This window comes from Tachyglossus aculeatus, chromosome X1 (genome assembly GCF_015852505.1).
Source record: "Tachyglossus aculeatus isolate mTacAcu1 chromosome X1, mTacAcu1.pri, whole genome shotgun sequence".
In the NCBI taxonomy this organism is placed as follows: Eukaryota; Metazoa; Chordata; class Mammalia; order Monotremata; family Tachyglossidae; genus Tachyglossus; species Tachyglossus aculeatus.
The window spans coordinates 84569392-84586671 of NC_052101.1; the positions used below are offsets into that span (position 1 = coordinate 84569392).

The following is a 17280-nucleotide window of genomic DNA, read 5'->3' on the forward strand; positions in this document are numbered from 1 at the left end:
TCACCGGAGTCTGTGCTGGCATGAGGTCCCTTCAGCAGGACCCAGACTCAGGGGAAGGAAGGAGTGGGGATCAAAGTGGCCAAGCCTCGCAACACGGGACTGTGTTTGAGTATGGAAAGCAAGGCCTGGCCAATTTCCCATCCCTTCAGCTCTCAGCCGTAGATCCTAGGAGGAAGACACCAGGCTGGTTGGCTGAGAATCTTTTTTATTTTGTTCCCCCAGAGTAGGCGTGGGGTTTGGTAATAGTTAATACTGCTTGGGCTCCAGTAGGAGGGCTCGGAAGACGTCGCGATCTCAGTGTCACTCCTGAGGTGGAGGGAGGGAGAATGGTGGTGGTGGCAGCAGCTGTGTGGTCCAGCCTAGCCCTTGGGCCTGCAAGAACAGGCCCAGGGGGCAGAGGGATGACCACTGAGTTTCCTGCTTCTCTAGGGTCTGTGCTCTGCTGGTGGCGTTTTCTCTCACACCTCTAGGCCAGGGCTTGGGCTCAAGCCCAGGGCCTGCACCAGGTCCTCACTGAGTCCGCTCTTCAGTGTCCGTCTCACTGCAGGAGGCAGAGGGACACTGTTAGCCCAGGAACGAAAGGGGAGGGAGAAGCTGGAGGCAGGAGCCGAGGGCCCCAATGCTTGGCCCAGGTTTTGTGTGTGTGTGTGTGTGGGGGGGGGTGTGTGTGAAGACACTGGGGGCCCAGAGCCCCAAAGGGTGGGCCATGGGCTTTGGGCTGGGGGAGAGGGGCACCGTACTCACGGGACTTCCTATTGCCCCTGGAGCGTTTGCGTTCCCGGGCTGCCAGGGCCCTGGGGCTGCTCCGGGTCACCGACTGCGCCAGCCGATCCATGATCTCATCTGAGGCATCACCTGGGGAGCCGGGCCCCACACTCTCCTCCTGCGTCCCGCCGGCCCCTGCCCCTGGAACAGCCCTGGCTGCCCCCGGGGAGCTGCTCCGGCCCGTGCCTGGAGGGAGACAGAGTGTGAGGGCTGCTCAGAGCCACTGAGGGGCTCAGAGAAGAGCCGCCCCTGCTTCCTCTTACCTCGGCTGCGGCGGCTGCGGGCACCTGGGTGCGTCCCGCCCATGAGGAGGGTGCTCATGGCAGCGTGGTCATCCTTGGCTCCTGGCCCCGGTCTGCTTCCCACGGCTAATGGCACCTGCAGAGTGCTCTCTGGCTCTCCTGCCACACCTGAAAACTTCTCCGTCTGCAAGGGGGAGGCCAGACACATATACACACACCCCGAGCTCAGGGTTGGGCGCCACCACCCACCAGCTTCAGCAGGCAGGGACCACCCCGGCTAGGCCCAGGGCTCTGGGGTGCAGTATGGGAGGGGGCGGGGGCCGCGCGGCCCATCTCACCTCGGTAATCAGGCGGCCTCGCGTCTTATTGCGTTCCCGGTAGGTGGCCCGCTTACGCTGTTGTTGCAGTACCCGTTCGCGGCCCGTGCGGTACTCTAGTGCAAACTCCCGCAGGATCTGGCAGAACCGCATCACCCGCACCTCCCGTACTGCCTCTGCCGGGTAGCCCAGGTATATCAAAAAGGCCTGGAACCTGGGGACACGTGTCAGTCAGCAGCGTGTGGCCGGGGTGTGGTGGGGAGGCTAAGGTCCCCCTTGTCCCTGCCCTGTTCCCGGGATCCCTCCGCCCCACCTGTTGCAGACCCGGCGGTGCACTACTTTGAGGGTGGCAACCCGCTTGTCACAGTTGCGCAGAAACATGGTGAGGCGGGTCCGCAGGGCAGGGGCCAGTTCGTGTTTGGCCAGGCTTCGTAGGCTGTCCCCTGCTGCCAGACTTCGCCTCTCCAGCTGGGCCAAGTTCTCTGCCAGCAATTCAAAGTCCACCTGAGGGAAGGACAGGCTGGTGAGTACAGGGCAATGCCTCTCCCCCTTTCCATTCCCCTCTCCGCCTCCACTCACAAGTTCTCGGGCTGAATGTCAACAACCCAGTTTTTGCCCTGGTCCCCGCCCGGGGACCCTGGACCAATCCAAACTAAATCTAAAGTGGGAGACAAGAGACCTAGGTTTCATGTTTGAGGAAGGCTGTTGCGAATTCCTCAACTGCCCCAGCGGTGGCCGCTAGCTCAGGCCCCGGCAGCCTGACGCGATCGTGTATGGGGGAGAACGCGTCTGAGCTCAACATGTCCGTGCTGGGCTCCCTTTTGAGCAGAGTGCCCTAGCTCCTGAGCTTCTGTCCTCCCACTATCCCCCACCTCCCTGAATGTTCCAACCATTCTCCATTAAAAACCACTGGTTCGTTGATTGATGGCGGGGCTGGAAGGGAGTCTGAATCTTCACTAAACCCAACTAGGTTTGATGCCAGTCAGCCTGGATCCATCTTAACCTCACTCCATCCCTGCCCAAGATGGCATCTGCCCTACCCTGTAGGAGTAATAGTGGTATTTACTGATTGAGTGCAAGGCACCACGGTAATGAACATTTGGGAAAATGAAACAGCAGCAAAACGGACATTCCTTACCCCAAAGGAGCTTACACTCTTATGGGGAAGTTTACATGTTTAAGAAAGAAAGTGCCAGAGAGGAACAGGAAATGCTGGCAGAGCCAGTAGACAGCAGAACAGCGGCCGAGACCCATGAACAGAGTTGAAGCTTAAAAGTAAACGAGTTATTTGTCCTTTTTAAAAAAGTAGGTGATGGATTGAGTAAAAGTGAAAAGACATTAGGGGGCCTCCCGCTCCCAGCCTCAAGGGCAAGGAGCATTCCTCCCATCCCCCCCTGACCTTGGCACAACGGGTGAGGGCTGGAATCTCGGAGTAGAGATCTGAGGCATCCGGCTGGCTCTGAAGCACTAGGGCACACAGGTGATGCAGGAGTGACTGTCTGTGCACGGTGTCCTTCACCTCTGACACCTTCTCCAGGTAGCTCAGCTCAAAGCCACGGCTCTGGAACCCACAGATCACCATCATTATCATCATCATCATTACTTCTCCTGTTGTATGCAGACCACTGTATGGAGCATTTCAGAGACTAGAAGTCACAGTCCCTACCCTCAAGGAGTTCACAGTCCAGTGAGAGAGGCCAGCAGCAACAGACACAGGAGCCCATTCCATGGGGGCAAGTGCTGTTAGCTTCACCCCTGTAACTTTTGCCTAGGGTGGGCAGCTGTGGCTAGCCCTCTCCACCTCGCCTCTTGGAACTGGAAAAGGACCAGAGGTGGAGTCAAGATGGTGGTGCCACCGTTTGGCCCTTGCTGACAGGATCGGGTAAGAGGACACTGCTGTCACCACTCTTCTGGTCCTTGCCAGGACTAGGTATGGGTGGCTTTCCTGGCCTCAGGGCCTCCAGGGCAGCATCTGCCCCATGAAGGGGCAGGGATGAGTTCCTCGGTGCCACTGTGGTGTGGGTGCCCCACAGCACAGGGCTGCATGGAAACTGCCGCCCTCCGGGCCAGGGCGGGGGATGGGGTGGTGCCCACAATGAGGGAAGGAATCAGGCTGCCTTTGTGTGGCTCCAGCTGTGGCCACCCAGCCAGCCAAAAGGTAGCACAGCCCTGGGCAGCCAGATCCTGATGCTGTGAAGCATCTGGACTGTCGAACCCCTTGCACCTCCTGGGTTGGGACAAGGCAGGTGGATGGTTCCTTCTCAGGGGAATTTGGGGTGAGAAAAAAAAACCATGCTGACTCATTTAGGCCCTCTGGCAGTGAGGGTAGTGACTTTCTAGACTGTCAGCTCCTTGTGGGCAGAGAACATGTCTACCAACTCTGTTGTACTCTCTCAAGCACCTAGTATAGTGCTTTGCCCACGGTAAGTGCTTAGTAAATACCATTGACTGACTGACCCTGGAACGATGGTCCCCACCCTATCCCTGGCCAATGCCCCTGGGTGGGGGTGAGGTGCCAGTGGGTGGCCTTGCATGGGCCTGAGAAGTGACAGGAGAGATGGTGGAGGACAGGAATCAAAGAGTTTCTTTTTCTTTCTCCCTCCTCCTCTCCCTCTCTCCTTTTCCTGTTTCCTTCTCCCTGCTCTCCCCTTCCCATTCCTCCTTGTTCTTCCACTTTCCCTTCCTTTCTTCCTTCCACACCCCCTGCCCCACCAAGACATTCTGCCCCCAGGTTCCAAATCCCAAGTTGGGGCTCCTGGACACAGAGTGTATATATATATATATATATACACATACACACACACTCTCTCTCTCGAGGCAAGAGGAGAAACAAAGAACTGTTAACAACCAAAGTAAAAACCAATATACCCACATGTGTTCAAAGTAGCTGATGGTATGACATGACCTGTGAGGAGGAATGCTCTTTTAGGGCAGCTTTAAAAGGGGGGAAGTTCTGGCGGATTTGAGGTGGGAAGGGAGTTCCCTCCAGGGGGAAGGGTGTCAAGAGTCGGGAGGTTAGCTTGGGATGAGCACAGAGTGTGAGTTGGGGTGCAGTGGGAAAAGAGAGCGGAAAGGTGAGAAGGAGACTGTTGACAGACAGCCTTAATGGTCAGGGTCTCTGGCGTGGAGAGAAGCAACCGCATCCTTTATACGTTTATGGATGTCTGTGTGTGCAGGTGGGCGTTGGGCCTGGCATCAATCCCTTCCCCCATATCCGGGATTCCATCCTCGCTCTCTCCTCAACTCCAAAACTCCACCTTCCCCTGGCACCTCCCTCCAGCCCCTGCTCCCGGCTACCTACGGGCCTACTCACCTGGGAACCGTTGAGGAAGTTGCCCACAGCCAGGAGGGTGGCCAGAATGCAACGGAACGTGGAATTGGTAACAAGCTGCTCCATGCCCACCTTCAGGTCAAACAGTGGCTCTGCGATCTCCTGGGGGGTGCCAGGGTGGAGGAAGGGGGAAAAACACAATGTAGGGCCAGGGGGAAGCAGGGGCCTCAGCAGGCCTGGTCCCCCAACCCAAATCCCTTCCCCAGGGCTATCCCTGCCATACCCGCTCCATGACTTCGTAGTCAAGCTTGAAGGCCCAGAGCTGCAGGCGAGCAGCCAGGCCCCCAATGGAGGCCAGGGTCAGCAGGAAGCTCTCGGCTGGGCCCAGGGGACACTCAGGGTTAGCCAGCTGAGCCTCCTGGATCTTCTGCTTCTCCTCCTCCGTCGGCAGCATAGTCAGCAGCTTCTACGAGTATAATAGCCCCACCCAGGGCTTCTGGGCCTCCTGAACCCACCGCCATTCCATCCCTCTGCCACCACTTTCAAACCTGTGTTTCACACCCTCTACCCAGGTCTCCTCATCTAAATGCCTGCTGCATCCTGAGACCTTTTACCTCCAGCCTCTTTATCTCACTTCTATGCCTCTGGTTTAGGCCCCTCCCCACCCGCTGCCACCTCACCGTCTTCCGGCCTTTGTGCCCTGCTTACCTCAATGCCCTCTTTGCTGACCGCGAATTCGTCAAAGCCAAGCAGGGCAGTCTGGATGACGTGAGGAGGGGGTAGTGCTGTGAGCCCGATGTTGATGGCGTTACTGCGCTTGGGGTCCAGCACTGTGGTCACCGCCTTGCGGCCCTCGCTGACTCTCTGAGGGAACCGGGGCAGTGTCACGGGGAGAGGGGAAATCCAGTTTTTGGAGGGGATAAGGCAACGGAATAGGGTGCAGAATCGGGGGCGGGGGGCAGGCAGGAGAGCACTGGGCGGGGGAGAGTGGGCTCCTGGCCTTGGCCATCCCCCTAACCTTATCCCAGATGAGGGCTCCAGCTCCCCTGTCTCCTACACTGCTCAGGGCTAGGAGCGGGACAGGGTACAGGGTGCAGCGTGCCTGGGGTTGATCAGGCAGTAGGGCTCCTCCAGCAGTGCAGTGAGGGATGGGAAGGAAGTTTCAGGGATGGGGCAGGGGGAGCACTGCTGAGCGGGGGGCTCAGGGACAGAGTGGGGAGGCTGAGAATGCCTCGGTAAACGGGGAACTCAAGGAGTGTGGACTGTCGGGGAGGGGCAGGATGAAGTATACCTTGGAAGGCAGGACCTCCTTGGCCCGGGACTCAAACAAATGCTCCAGCCGTGCAGTATCCACCACCACGGGTTCGAGGGCAGCCCACAGCGTGGAGTGTGGCCCAAAGCGTCCTCCTCCCATGCCTGCTGGCCCCCCTGTAGTCCCTTGTCCAGCTGGGCCCAGCTTGAGCTCCCGCCAGAACAGCTTCACTGTCTTCCTCTTGGTTCCGAGTGTGGAGCCGTCCGGGGCGGAGAGACCCAGGGGAGGTGGGGGCGGAGGACCCCCAAGGGGCGGGGGGGGAGGTCCCCCGGGAGGAGGGGGCGGGGGTGGTGGTGGTGGCGGGAAATTCCCGGGAGGGGGTGGCGGCGGGGGAGGGACACCCCCGAGAAGCGGGGGTGGGGCCATGAGCCCCACCTCAGCTCTTTCTGAGGACTCTCTGTCCAACACGCCCTGATCCTCATCCTCTCCCAGGTCAGAGAAGTCCAAGTCCCCGATGCAGAGGGTAGGAGACGGGGTTGCTGATGGTGCTGAAGACACCGTCGCTTCCCAGGAGAGGTCAGCTTCGGAGGTGAGACCGGTTCGGGGCAGCGGTGCAGGGGACTCGAGTTCCAGACTGGGTTGGGTCCGGAGCAGGGGCAGGGGACTAGGCCGTTTGGGGCTGCAGGGGGGCTGGTGGGGAGGAGCCAGCATCAGGGCACCTGAAGGGGAAGGGGGAGACACCCTGTCACCCTGCAGCCGGAGGCGCGGGGCCAAGGGGCAGAGCCCTCCCAAACAGCTGTGGCTCTCCACCAAACCTCACCTCCCGCCCGCTGCTCACCACGCTCAGCGGCACCCACGCCTCCTCCCCAGCAGGGGGCAGCAGTGGTGCAGGAATCCCCATGATGGGGCGGGAGGCACATGCAGCCTCGGGGCACGTTCTCAGACTTCCAACGGCCATCCCTCCCGCGGCTCTTACAGCTTCCAAACCAAACCCTTCCTCTCTCTCTCTCTTCCCCCTATTTCACCACCTCGTCGCCCCCCCTCCCGCCCCGCCTCATCTCACCCGGGTGCCCGTCGGCTTCATCAGGCAGGGCCCCTGCTAGAGCCTCTGCCCGCCCCTGGGCCAACGCCGCCTGCTTCTCCGTCTCCGCTGCTGCCAAATTCTCCAGGAAGCGAGCTCTGGGAGAGAGGCACGATCGGTGCCTAGCTCCTCAGCCCACGGCCCTTAGCGTCTTTGGCCCCTTCAATCCCCAGTCTCCCAACCCGGTTGGGTACGCAGCACTCCTTGCTTGGCAGAGCCTGTGAGGGAGGCACAGGCAGCAAACGGCGGGAGACAAGGCCATTTCCCAGCTCCCCTGGCTGGGGGCTTAAGGTTAGGTGCTTTGTGTCTCCCTCCCCACCCCCTGCACTTTCTCCATCTCTCTTTGAGGTAGGCACTCTCAGGTCACTCAAGGTACCACAAACACACACACACACACGCACGCACACATGCCACAATCCATGCAGACAGCCACCCATGCTTCAAGCAGGCAGCACAGAACTCGCTGGGAGGGACCCAGACTCTCCCCCCCCTGCTCCTTCCTACCCTGGATTTGTCAGGCCTTTCAGAGGTCATCTTTCTTCTCCATCTCTCTAGATGGGTTGGCCACTAGCCAGTCCAGGCGGACTCTTCAAGTTCTCCAGGAACAGAGACTCTGCAGCTTCCCTTAAATTGCCCAATCCAGCACATAATAAAGCTACCTCCTGCAGCAGCCTCAGCCCATTTGGTCTGGTGGAGACGAAGCCCAGCTGGTCCCTGTCCTCTGTACATGAACTCTGCTCCTCAGCCTTCTCTTCTCTAGGCTGAAATATCCCAGCTCCTTTTCCCCGTTTCCCCCTACCCCCCCAGCTCCTACTCTTGGCCCTTGTTCAACCTCGGTTTCTCCTCCCCCTAGCTCTCATTCCCGCTCCAAGATTCTGACCTGACCCAAGCAGGGTTCATGGAAGGGCAACTGCACAGGGCCTCTGAGGATTCACTTCTGCCTCTTCTTCGGGGGACTGGGTCTTTACAGAGCTCTGGATGGATTAACGGTCAGCTCGGGGTTCATTATGCTCAGCTCTCCTTCAGCCCTTCTCATGCCTGCCTGACCCTGTGTTGGCACAGTCTGAATGAGCCTGGGACAGGGAGGGTGAGGGCAGTGGCGAGGAACAATGCTGGTCACCTGCTGCCCGGGGCTCAACCCCCGGCCAAACTGACCCTCAACCGCGAGGAACCCTCGGAATGAGGAAGGGGTGAGGTGAAGGGGAGCAAAGCAGGGCAAAGCAGAGAGCGCACGTCTTTTCCCAGCCGGCCTGTACTTACTCCAACCTGCTCAACACAGGCTGGGCCCTGGGGGCCGGGGGCCTCTCTGGGGGCCTGAGGGAGAGAGCTGTCAGTGACTGCTATCCAGCCCGCCCCATTCCTCAAGCTCTCTCAGCCCTCCCCCACCCCACCTTTATCTCATGAACGCATACACACATGCACGCACACATACACACACACACAATGCACACTCATGCTCCCGCGCCTCCCTCCCCCCCATATCCCCTATCAGTTCTGCCCAAGTCCCAACCCCTCACCAGGGAGTTGGCCTGGTTAGTTGAAGGAGTAGGGATGATTTGGGTACTGAATGGAAAGAAGGCTTAGCGGTATGGAAAAAGGGAGAGAGAAGGGATACGGCACCACCCCAGAATTGGAAGGACCAGAAGGGAGCAGTTCTTAGGTGGAAGAGTCTGGGGAGGAGTGAGAAAATGAGGAGAGAGGATCAGGCGGGAAGGGAGAGGAGAGGAAAAGGAAGGAGGGGAAACCAGAGGAGAGAAGAGGGGATAGATATCAAGGGAGTAGAGTGGCAAGAGGAATCAGCTTGAAGGAATAAGGCTCAACATGCAGACACTTACCAAACAGCAGCAGTTTGGTGAAGTCTAGAAAGGGAGAGAGAGAGAGAAGTTGGGCAGTGGGGGAGAGGGGAGGGGAGGGGCAGCGCCCCTGGAAATGAGCAGGAGCACAAAGCAGGGGGCAGAGGCTGAAGGGGCCAGAGGGAGGGATAGAGCAGAGGGGACAGTCGGCGAAATGGAGATGGGAACAGGGGGCTGGGGAGCAGCCATCCTGGGGAGATGTTTATACACACCCCAGGCCACTGGGGGAGACCCTAGGGGCAGCAGGGAGGAAGGGGTAGGGTCACTCAGACTTTCCACACTACCTTCCCACTTGGGGTCCTAGGCACTTCAGGGGGGTGTGGGTGGGGACACTTATTCCACTTCTCTTGGTCCCCAGTTTGGGCCTCCCCAACTCTCCCCTCCACCAGCCCTCCCTATTTTCTTACAGCCTCCAACATTTCCCTTCCACTCAGGCCCTTCTGCCCCTTTCATTCCTTGGCCTTGTTGATGAGTGCCCCGGCCAACTCTGTGGCCACCTCCCCACTCACTTGTAGACGCTCCTCTCGCAGAGATTCCCAGAGCTCTCGAGAGTGGAGACGGCGGGGACAGGCGGCGGGCAGGGAAACAGCATGACGGAGGTACTAAGACTGGCTGCAGGGCCTGGGGGGCTGAAGCAGGAGGGTCGGTGTGTGTGTGGAGGGGGGAATCTCCCTAGGTCCTCCCCTTAGCCCCTCTCTTTCTCGGGAACTCACCCAGGCTCAGGCTGTGCAGGTGCTGCAATGTGGTGAGTCACATCTGGGGCAGGAATACAAGTCCCGGAGCCCCCCACTTCAAGAGAGCGTCGGATCCGTTTGCCCTCTTCTGCGGAGGGCTTCCTGCGCTCCCGCCGCCCACCTACACCCCCCTCCTCGGGGTCCCCATCCTCCAGCCGCAGGGCACTCTGGTAGGAAAAAGTCCGGGAGTGAGAAAGGCAAGGACATCGAGTCGCGGTGCTCCCCTACACCTTGCTGTTCCGTGCAGAACACTGAGGAACCCTGGGCAATGGGACTGGGAGGGGAAGAGGAGTCCACTAACCTCATAAAGAACAAGCTGTCCTCGGAGGTCAGGGTCAGTGCCTGAGCTGCCCAGGTGCCGCTGCACAATGCCCTCCATGCCCTGCTGCTCCAGCGCATCTGTCACGTCATAGAATGAGTCCTGATCGGGCAGTGCAGCCAGGGTCTGTGGGCACCAAGGGGAAGAGCGGGGAGGGTGATCCTGGGCACTCCAGGAGTGGGTGTGTTACAGGGAGGTAGAGCTGGGTGTCGGGAGAGTGGCCCCTATGCCCCAGCACACTACAGTCACTGGCTCTCTTCGCCCCCGCTTTGGGCCGCCCCAACCGCCCACTGCCAGGCCTCCCTGTTCTCTACAGCCCTCACCCCTCCCCATCCTCAAGTCCTCCTGCCCCTTCCACCCCTCGACCTTGTTGATGAGCGTCATGGCGAACACCAGCAGCTCCGGGTCAGCTCCATTCTTCTCCTCCAAGATGGACACCAGGTTGGCCCAGGGGCAGGCGCCTGGCACACAGGTGGGGTCAGTGGGTAGGAGACTTGTCCGGAGAAGCAGAATCAGAGAGGATGGGGGGGCCGCCTCCAGGGAGCGGGCATCCCTGAGGGGACCAGGCTGGCGGAGGCCAGTCTGTGTCCTGGGGAGGGTCAGGCTCAGCTGGGGCTCCAGGAGGGTCCTGGAAATGCTGGGGCACATGGGGGAAATTATGGGGGCTTGGGGTTGGGGAGGGGGTCTCAGACCTCAGAGCAGAGGGGCTCAGAGGCATGAGGCAAGAGGAATGGGGTCAGGGAGAGGGATCCAGTAGTCTAACCAGAGGCAATGGCGACAGCAGAGATGGCGTGGATGAAAAGCCGGGCGTTGGACTCTGCGTATTCCACAAACACCAGCAGCAGCTTCAGGGCTGTCTTTACCACCAGACGGGACTGGGGAAGCATGGGAGGGGAATCACCAGCCCTGTCCTGTCAGCCCTCTCCTGGGGGGTGACAGTCCTCTCCTAGGGGTCGCAGGAGGTCACAAGGGGTTTGAGTACAATCCCTGTCCAAGGACAGGAGGGGCCAGCCCTGCATGAAGCTGGAAGGAGGATATGGTTTAAAAAAAAAACAAAAGAAACACTTTCACCCAGCGGGTGATAACCATATGGAATTTGTTACCACAGGAAGTTGTGGAGGCAAGTATAAATAGGTTCAAGAAGGGTTTGGATAAATTCATGGATTACAAGTCCTTAATGAAGTGTTAGGGAAAAGCTAAAGACGCAAGAGGGATGAGTTAGAGAAGTTGGTTGGCTCCAGTAGGGTTAGATTTTGTGGAACGATATGTTCGTGATGGGTTATCTGTTAGTTTGTGAGCCTGATGGGGGACTGCCTGATCTGATTACCTTGAATCTACCCCAGTGTTGTGTCCCGTAAGTGGTGCATAGAAAGTGCTTAATGACTGCTATCAGCATTATTATGAAGGGGGGAGAGTTAGCAACATTATAAGCTACATCTCGAGCCATAGCCAAAGGGAGGTGGCTGACAAAGAGGAAAACCATCAAACTGATTCTCCAGATGACAAAGTGAGTCCAGGTTGAAATGGAAATGGTCCGCACATGTGACTGCAGTCCCAGTAGCCAGAGACAGAATTCTGAGCTGGATGTACCATTGGGTAAACCCAGAAATGGCAGTGCTTATGGTCTTACGTTCTGAGAGAAGGGGTTTCTGCTTCCCTCAGGTGAAAGGGCTCTCAGATTCTGGGCTTTCTCTGAAGTTGGGGCAGGGTTAAATCTCCAGGGGCAGGGGATCTCTCAGAGAGGGGGCAGAATATCTCTTGCTTCAGATCTCTGGAGGCAAGAGGGGGCAGAGTATCTCACCATGCTTTCACAGAGTCTGTATAGCCACTGCACGGTCTCACTGTGCCCCACCACGCCCAGCATCCCATCCACGAACAGCATCACCTGACCCAGTGCTGGAAGAGAGAGATGGGAGACGGAGCAGGGGGCTCCTAAAACTCTACACAGGTCAGAAATTTGGGACCCACTTGGAGCAATCCAGGGCCCGCCCTGCCCAAAGGGAGCTGCCATTGCCCCTGTGAAACTCCAGCAGCCCACTGGAACAACCACACATGTGCAAAAGCTGCTCTTGTGTGATAGTAGTAACAGAAGTAATAGCATTTCTTAAGCCCTTACTGTGTGCGAAGCAGCTCAATCACTTCTGCCACCCCAGCTATAGCACTAGGGTTCCTCTGTTCCCAGTGTGAAACCCCCCAAACAGCTATAGGGGGAGTGGAAGCAGCATGGCCTGGGAGTCGGAGGTCCTGGGTTCTAATCCCGGTTCCGCCACTTGTCAGCTAGATGACCTTGGGCAAGTCACTTCATTTCTCTGCGCCTCAGTTTCCTCAACTGTAAAATGGGGATTCAATATGTGTTCTCTCCCCCTTAGACCGTGAGCCCCGTGTGGGACAGAGACTGCATCCAACCTGATTTTCTTCTCTCTAACCCAGTCCTTGGTACAATGCTTGGCTCAGAGTAAGCTGCTCAAGCTCTTAGCAAGTACCATTCTTAGGGGATGCCAGAATCGGTCCCAAATCAAGATGGGTTTAGCATTGGGAAAGTGAGAGGGAAAGCATGAGCTGAGGAGTGTATGTCACACTGTCCCAAACTCAAGTCTATGGAAAAAGTTGGGGGACAGGATCAGGGGACTCACCCCGTAAAATGTAGCTCTGGTAGTTATGGTCAGCAGCTGCCCCGACACGGATCAGGCAGCTCAACCCCTCTGAGTGCACGAATTCTGGGACCAGGTCCTTGTCCTCCTACAGGGTGAAACCACAGGTTGAGAGAGTCAGAAAAGAGGGGTGTGTGTGTGTGTGTGTGTGTGTGTGTGTGTGTGTTTTCACCAAGGGAGAGCTGGGCTGAAGTACCGCAGGATAGAAGTGAAGTAAGGTACACAGGCCTTGAATCCTGTCATCCCTTACCATCAGGACCAGACCAGAGATACTTGCATTCAGCTCCAACCCCCACCTCACATCCCACTCCCCTCACAGCCCCACCCATGGGCGCAGGCCCCTTCCAATCCCACCAACAGATCCAGAAAATTGCTCCATGCCCACAGGGTTTGGGATCTTGGAGAATCAGAAGCTGATGGGTTTAGAATTGAGAGACCAGGGGGCAGGAAGCCAGGGGACAGGGCTCCAAGGGATTTAAGTGTCTAGAGAGGAGAAAACAGGAAGCAAAGGAAGAAAGGAACTAGAGGGGTACAGGGAACTAAGGGGTCAGGAGATGGGAGGCTCAAAGAGTACAGGGCAAGGGGCTGGAGAGCCAAAGAATGGAGAACAGGGGGGTGGGGGAGGTGTGTCGGCCGAGAGGCAAGAAACCACTTTAAGGCTACCAAAAAACCCAAGAAATGATTTCTCCCTCCCTGCCACTACCCAAAATTTGCTGGCCCTGAGGGCCAGGTGAGATAGGTTGCTGTGGCCCTGCAGAGGGCAAGAGGGCCTCACCTGGAAAATCTGCTTCAGGGAGAAGAGGGAGCGGCGCAGCTCAGGTCCACTGGAGCTGTAGAGCTTCTCTGAAAGGAGCACACTGTTGATTAGACTACTCCTGCAAGGGCCTGGGACTCCTGTGTCTCCCACAATACCATGAGGCTGGGGCAGCCAGCACATGGTGAAAGCAGTCGGCTTGGGCAGGGTTTGAAACCTGACCGGTGCCCCACAGTCCTTTCTGTTTAGGGGGCTAGGGACTAGTGTGTGTATGGAGACACGGGGGTAGCAGGGAGGTTCCTGGATCAGAAGGGAGCACAGATGGAAATCGGATCTGCATCACTTCAGGGGTAATCTGCACTTTGCACTTGCTTGGTCATCTCCTGGGTTACTGGAATTACAACTCCCACCTGGACAACCACACCTGTGGGCCACCTGGCTTAGATCCAAACCAGCTTGGATGCCCATGTCGGGAACCCCATTCCACGTTGGATCCCAGATTTCTAGCCTATGAAGGGGTCTTCTGCAAGCTGGACACAATCACCCCCAGCTTTCTCAACCCCAGACCCACAATTCGGCAGACACCCCCTTTCTGAAGACACTCGCCCCTGGGGCCCTTCCCTACCCAGGGTGTCCAATTTCTAATCTCTACCATGAGACAGGCATGTTTCCCCTCCCCATCTGTCTCTTCAGCCCCAGGGTCTACAGGGTCAGGCCCTGTCCTTCTATGAGGATCAAGGGAAACTGAGGCAGGTAGGGGGAATGGAGGGAAGAGACTGGCATGATGAAGAGTTTGTCATGGAAAGTCAAATTGTGGCTATTCACTTCCCTCCCTTCCTCAAATCTTCACCAGAGGTCCTCCTGTCCAGACTCTAGCAGGGACATTTTCCTAACCACATCTCTCAACCCCTCAGACAGGGTAAAGAACATCCTCTATCCAGTGAACAGTTTCCCTACCTCCTTCTCTGCTTGGGGAACAGGAACAGAAGAGACCAGGGCAGGGTGAGGGGAGTAGACATAGACTGGTACTTTTCAGGGTCTAGCAATGGAGAGTCAACTACTGGGCAAGGGGGCAGAGTCTGCTCCAAGGAGTATGATACAAAGGATGATGGGGGGATCCCAGACTGGCACAGGGGCTGAGACCAAAGAGGCAGTGTGGACGGTGTGAGGTGGGCACTCACCTAAGATGGCATGGACACGAACAGAGAGCTGGGTGCGCAGGATCAGCGTTGGCTTCCTCCCTTTGCTGGAAACAAGCGGCACTGGTGACTCCCCCCGGCCCATCCCAACCCCATTAACCCATCATCCGATCCCTCCATTTTGCCCTTATTTTCCCAGCCCTGCCTCTTGCCCACCTGGAGAGGTCCTGAGCCCCAGTTCTGCCCTTGCCATTATTACCTGCTTCCACTCCGACCAGGGCATAGCCTGCTGGCACTTTAGTAGGACACGACACCAGACAAGGCCAGAACTCGCTTTGATCCCGGGGAAGGGGATGGTGACTGGGGCAGAGAGATGGGGGAGATAACCCCTCCCACAAAAGGCAGGGGAAAATGAGGCTCAGAGTGGGGTAAGGCCAGGGACCTTCTCTTCCCTCCAACCGCCCACCATGAGGAAGGGGTGGAGCCGAGGACGAAACCTAATAGTCTTGCTACCCAGCTGTTCTGGCCAACCTCCCCCCGCCCCTCTTACCCCCTTCTCCTCCCAGTGTTGAGAGGCTTCAGCCTGGGAGTAGAGTATGGTAACTCTTCCCTGCCAGGAAACCTGAAGGTGTGAGGGGGCAGTGCCTGGGGCACCACTTGCTTACCTGACCCAGCTGCCCAGATGTCACTGTAACTGGCAGGGTGGCAGGTCCAGCTGTGGTGCCGGAAGTCTGCACTTCCTTCCACCTGACAGTGCCCAGCTCAGGTAGGCACCTGCGACCTGGGTTTTGCTTCTTTTTTTCACCTCACCTTTTCCCCTCCCCCACCCACTTCCCAACATACTGGAATGTTAAGGAGCAATTGCCCCAACCATGACTCCTATTGGGAATTCCTTTATTGGTCAGGGCAGAAATTCCTGCGTCTCCCTCCACTGTTGCACCTACTCAGACAGAGATCATGGCCCAGAGAACAAGTATTGCCCTGAGGAGTGAGGCTCCTTCGCAGCAGGGCTTTCTGGAAACTGACTGATGCCACATCACTGATAGTCCCAGGCTGAAGTTCTTTTTTGTTTTGTTTTGTGTATATGTATCCATATCAGTGTCCACACGTGATGAGAAGCAGCGTGGCCTAGTGGAAAGAGCATAGGCCTCAGGACACTTGGGTTCTAAGCCCGGCTCTGCCACTTGCTTGTTGTATTACATTGGAAAAATCACTTAACATCTCTGGGCCTCGGTTTCCTCATCTGTAAAATGGGGATGAAATACCTCTTCTCCCTCCCCTTTAGACTGTGAGCACCATATGGGGTGGAGACTTTATCCAACCTGATTATCTCTAGGACAAGCTTGTTGTGAGCAGGGAATGTGCCTACCAACTCTGTTATATTGTACCCTCCCAAGCGCTTAGTACAGTGCTCTGCACACAGTAAGCACTCAATAAATACAATTGATTGATTATCTTGTATCTACCCCAGAGTTTAGCACAGCGCTCGGTACGGAGTTAGCACTTAACAAATTCCACAGTTGTTATGTTTTTTTTTGTGCGTGTGTGTGTATTTGTTTGTTTTGGAGGAAGGAAACAGTTCAGACCAGCATCTGGCTAGATCAGTCCATGCCCCAGGACCTTGGGGGTTCCCAAGGCCGAGAGGCAGTAAAGCTGACGGATTGGTGTACATTTGTGGGGGTAGTATCAGGTGTCAAGGCAGGCCAAGCCCCCTCTCTCTATCTAGTCACACCCAGGACCAGGAACGCCCCAGCCTGGAACCCCAGTGCTGGCTCCCACCACCCCCACCCCGCTGCCTGCCCACCCAAGAAAAGGATCTCTGAATGCTGACCTCATGGCCACCACTGCCTTGGGGAGAGGTCTAATTGCTCTCTCTGCTCTATCCCGGTCAAGTGGGTCTGGCCCCTCCCTCCTCATTTTGTTCATTCCAATCCCCAAGCCCCACTGGGAGTTGGGAGCCAGGGGTGGGCAACAGGGGTCCCTGTAGGGAAATCCACTTGGGCTGTCTCTAGCACTCTCACCTGATTTCCTCATAGAAGGCCTCTAGCATCTCCCGCTGCTCTTCCAGGCTCAGTTCTGGGTCCAAGTAATACCCTGAGGGAGACACCTGAAGGGCACAGTCTTCCAGCTGTCGTGGGAGGCAAGGAGAAGAAAGAGCCACTATTAGAGTTCTGGAAAGGGGGATAATAATAATAATAATAATGGCATTTATTAAGCGCTTACTATGTGCAAAGCACTGTTCTAAGCGCTGGGGAGGTTACAAGGTGATCAGGTTGTCCCACGGGGGGCTCACAGTCAATCCCCATTTTACAGATGAGGGAACTGAGGCACGGAGAAGTGAAGTGACTTGCCCAAAGTCACAAAGCTGAAAAGTGGCAGAGCCGGGATTTGAACCCATGACCTCTGACTCCAAAGCCCGGGCTCTTTCCACTGAGCCACGCTGCTTCCCTATCGTGGGGGCTATTTCCTGCTGCCTGCAGCCAGCCAGTCTGAGAGGCTGGCTAACCCCCTCAATCCCTCCAGCTCCCCAGAGAGTCCCAGTCCCTCTCCCTAGGAACCACCTAAACCACCCAACCTCACAGCCTCAGGAAGTGCTGATGGAAGACTGCTAGATTGTAAACTCCTCTTTCAGACTATAAACTCCTTGAGGGGAGGGATTGTATCTCTGACCTCTAGGGTACTCTCCCAAGTGCGTTGTTTAGTGCCCTGCACACAGTAGGCACTCAATCAGAACTACTGATTGGTGGAATAGAGGGTGGTAGAAGCAGGGGCTGGGGAACAGAGGGATGAGAGCCTGAGTCCTAGGAGGCCGTGATGGCCCATGCACTCATTGCCCCAGGATGAGGTGTATGGGGGTGGAGGAGGGAGGGAGGGGTCACACTTTCTACTGAATGGAGGATCC

At 57.1% G+C, this 17280-nt stretch overlaps 1 protein-coding gene across 1 annotated transcript in view; it reads right to left on the reverse strand.

Moving 5' to 3' along the window:
- Positions 1-196: 196 nt before the first annotated feature.
- FHOD1 (formin homology 2 domain containing 1) overlaps positions 197-17280 on the reverse strand; it is a 29004-nt gene continuing 11920 nt past the window's right edge. Inside the window, exons 2-22 of the mRNA XM_038772810.1 lie at positions 16400-16506; positions 14421-14485; positions 13261-13328; positions 12468-12573; positions 11636-11730; positions 10598-10709; positions 10201-10295; positions 9817-9960; positions 9495-9682; positions 9291-9410; positions 6911-7026; positions 5887-6566; positions 5304-5459; positions 4879-5061; positions 4638-4757; positions 2724-2885; positions 1638-1828; positions 1346-1538; positions 1029-1191; positions 745-951; positions 197-541 (exon numbers count right to left, since the gene is read on the reverse strand). Of these exons, the coding sequence (XP_038628738.1) occupies positions 459-541; positions 745-951; positions 1029-1191; positions 1346-1538; positions 1638-1828; positions 2724-2885; positions 4638-4757; positions 4879-5061; positions 5304-5459; positions 5887-6566; positions 6911-7026; positions 9291-9410; positions 9495-9682; positions 9817-9960; positions 10201-10295; positions 10598-10709; positions 11636-11730; positions 12468-12573; positions 13261-13328; positions 14421-14485; positions 16400-16506 (3354 nt within the window). The 3' untranslated portion in view covers positions 197-458. The remainder of the gene's footprint in view (positions 542-744; positions 952-1028; positions 1192-1345; positions 1539-1637; positions 1829-2723; positions 2886-4637; positions 4758-4878; positions 5062-5303; positions 5460-5886; positions 6567-6910; positions 7027-9290; positions 9411-9494; positions 9683-9816; positions 9961-10200; positions 10296-10597; positions 10710-11635; positions 11731-12467; positions 12574-13260; positions 13329-14420; positions 14486-16399; positions 16507-17280) is intronic.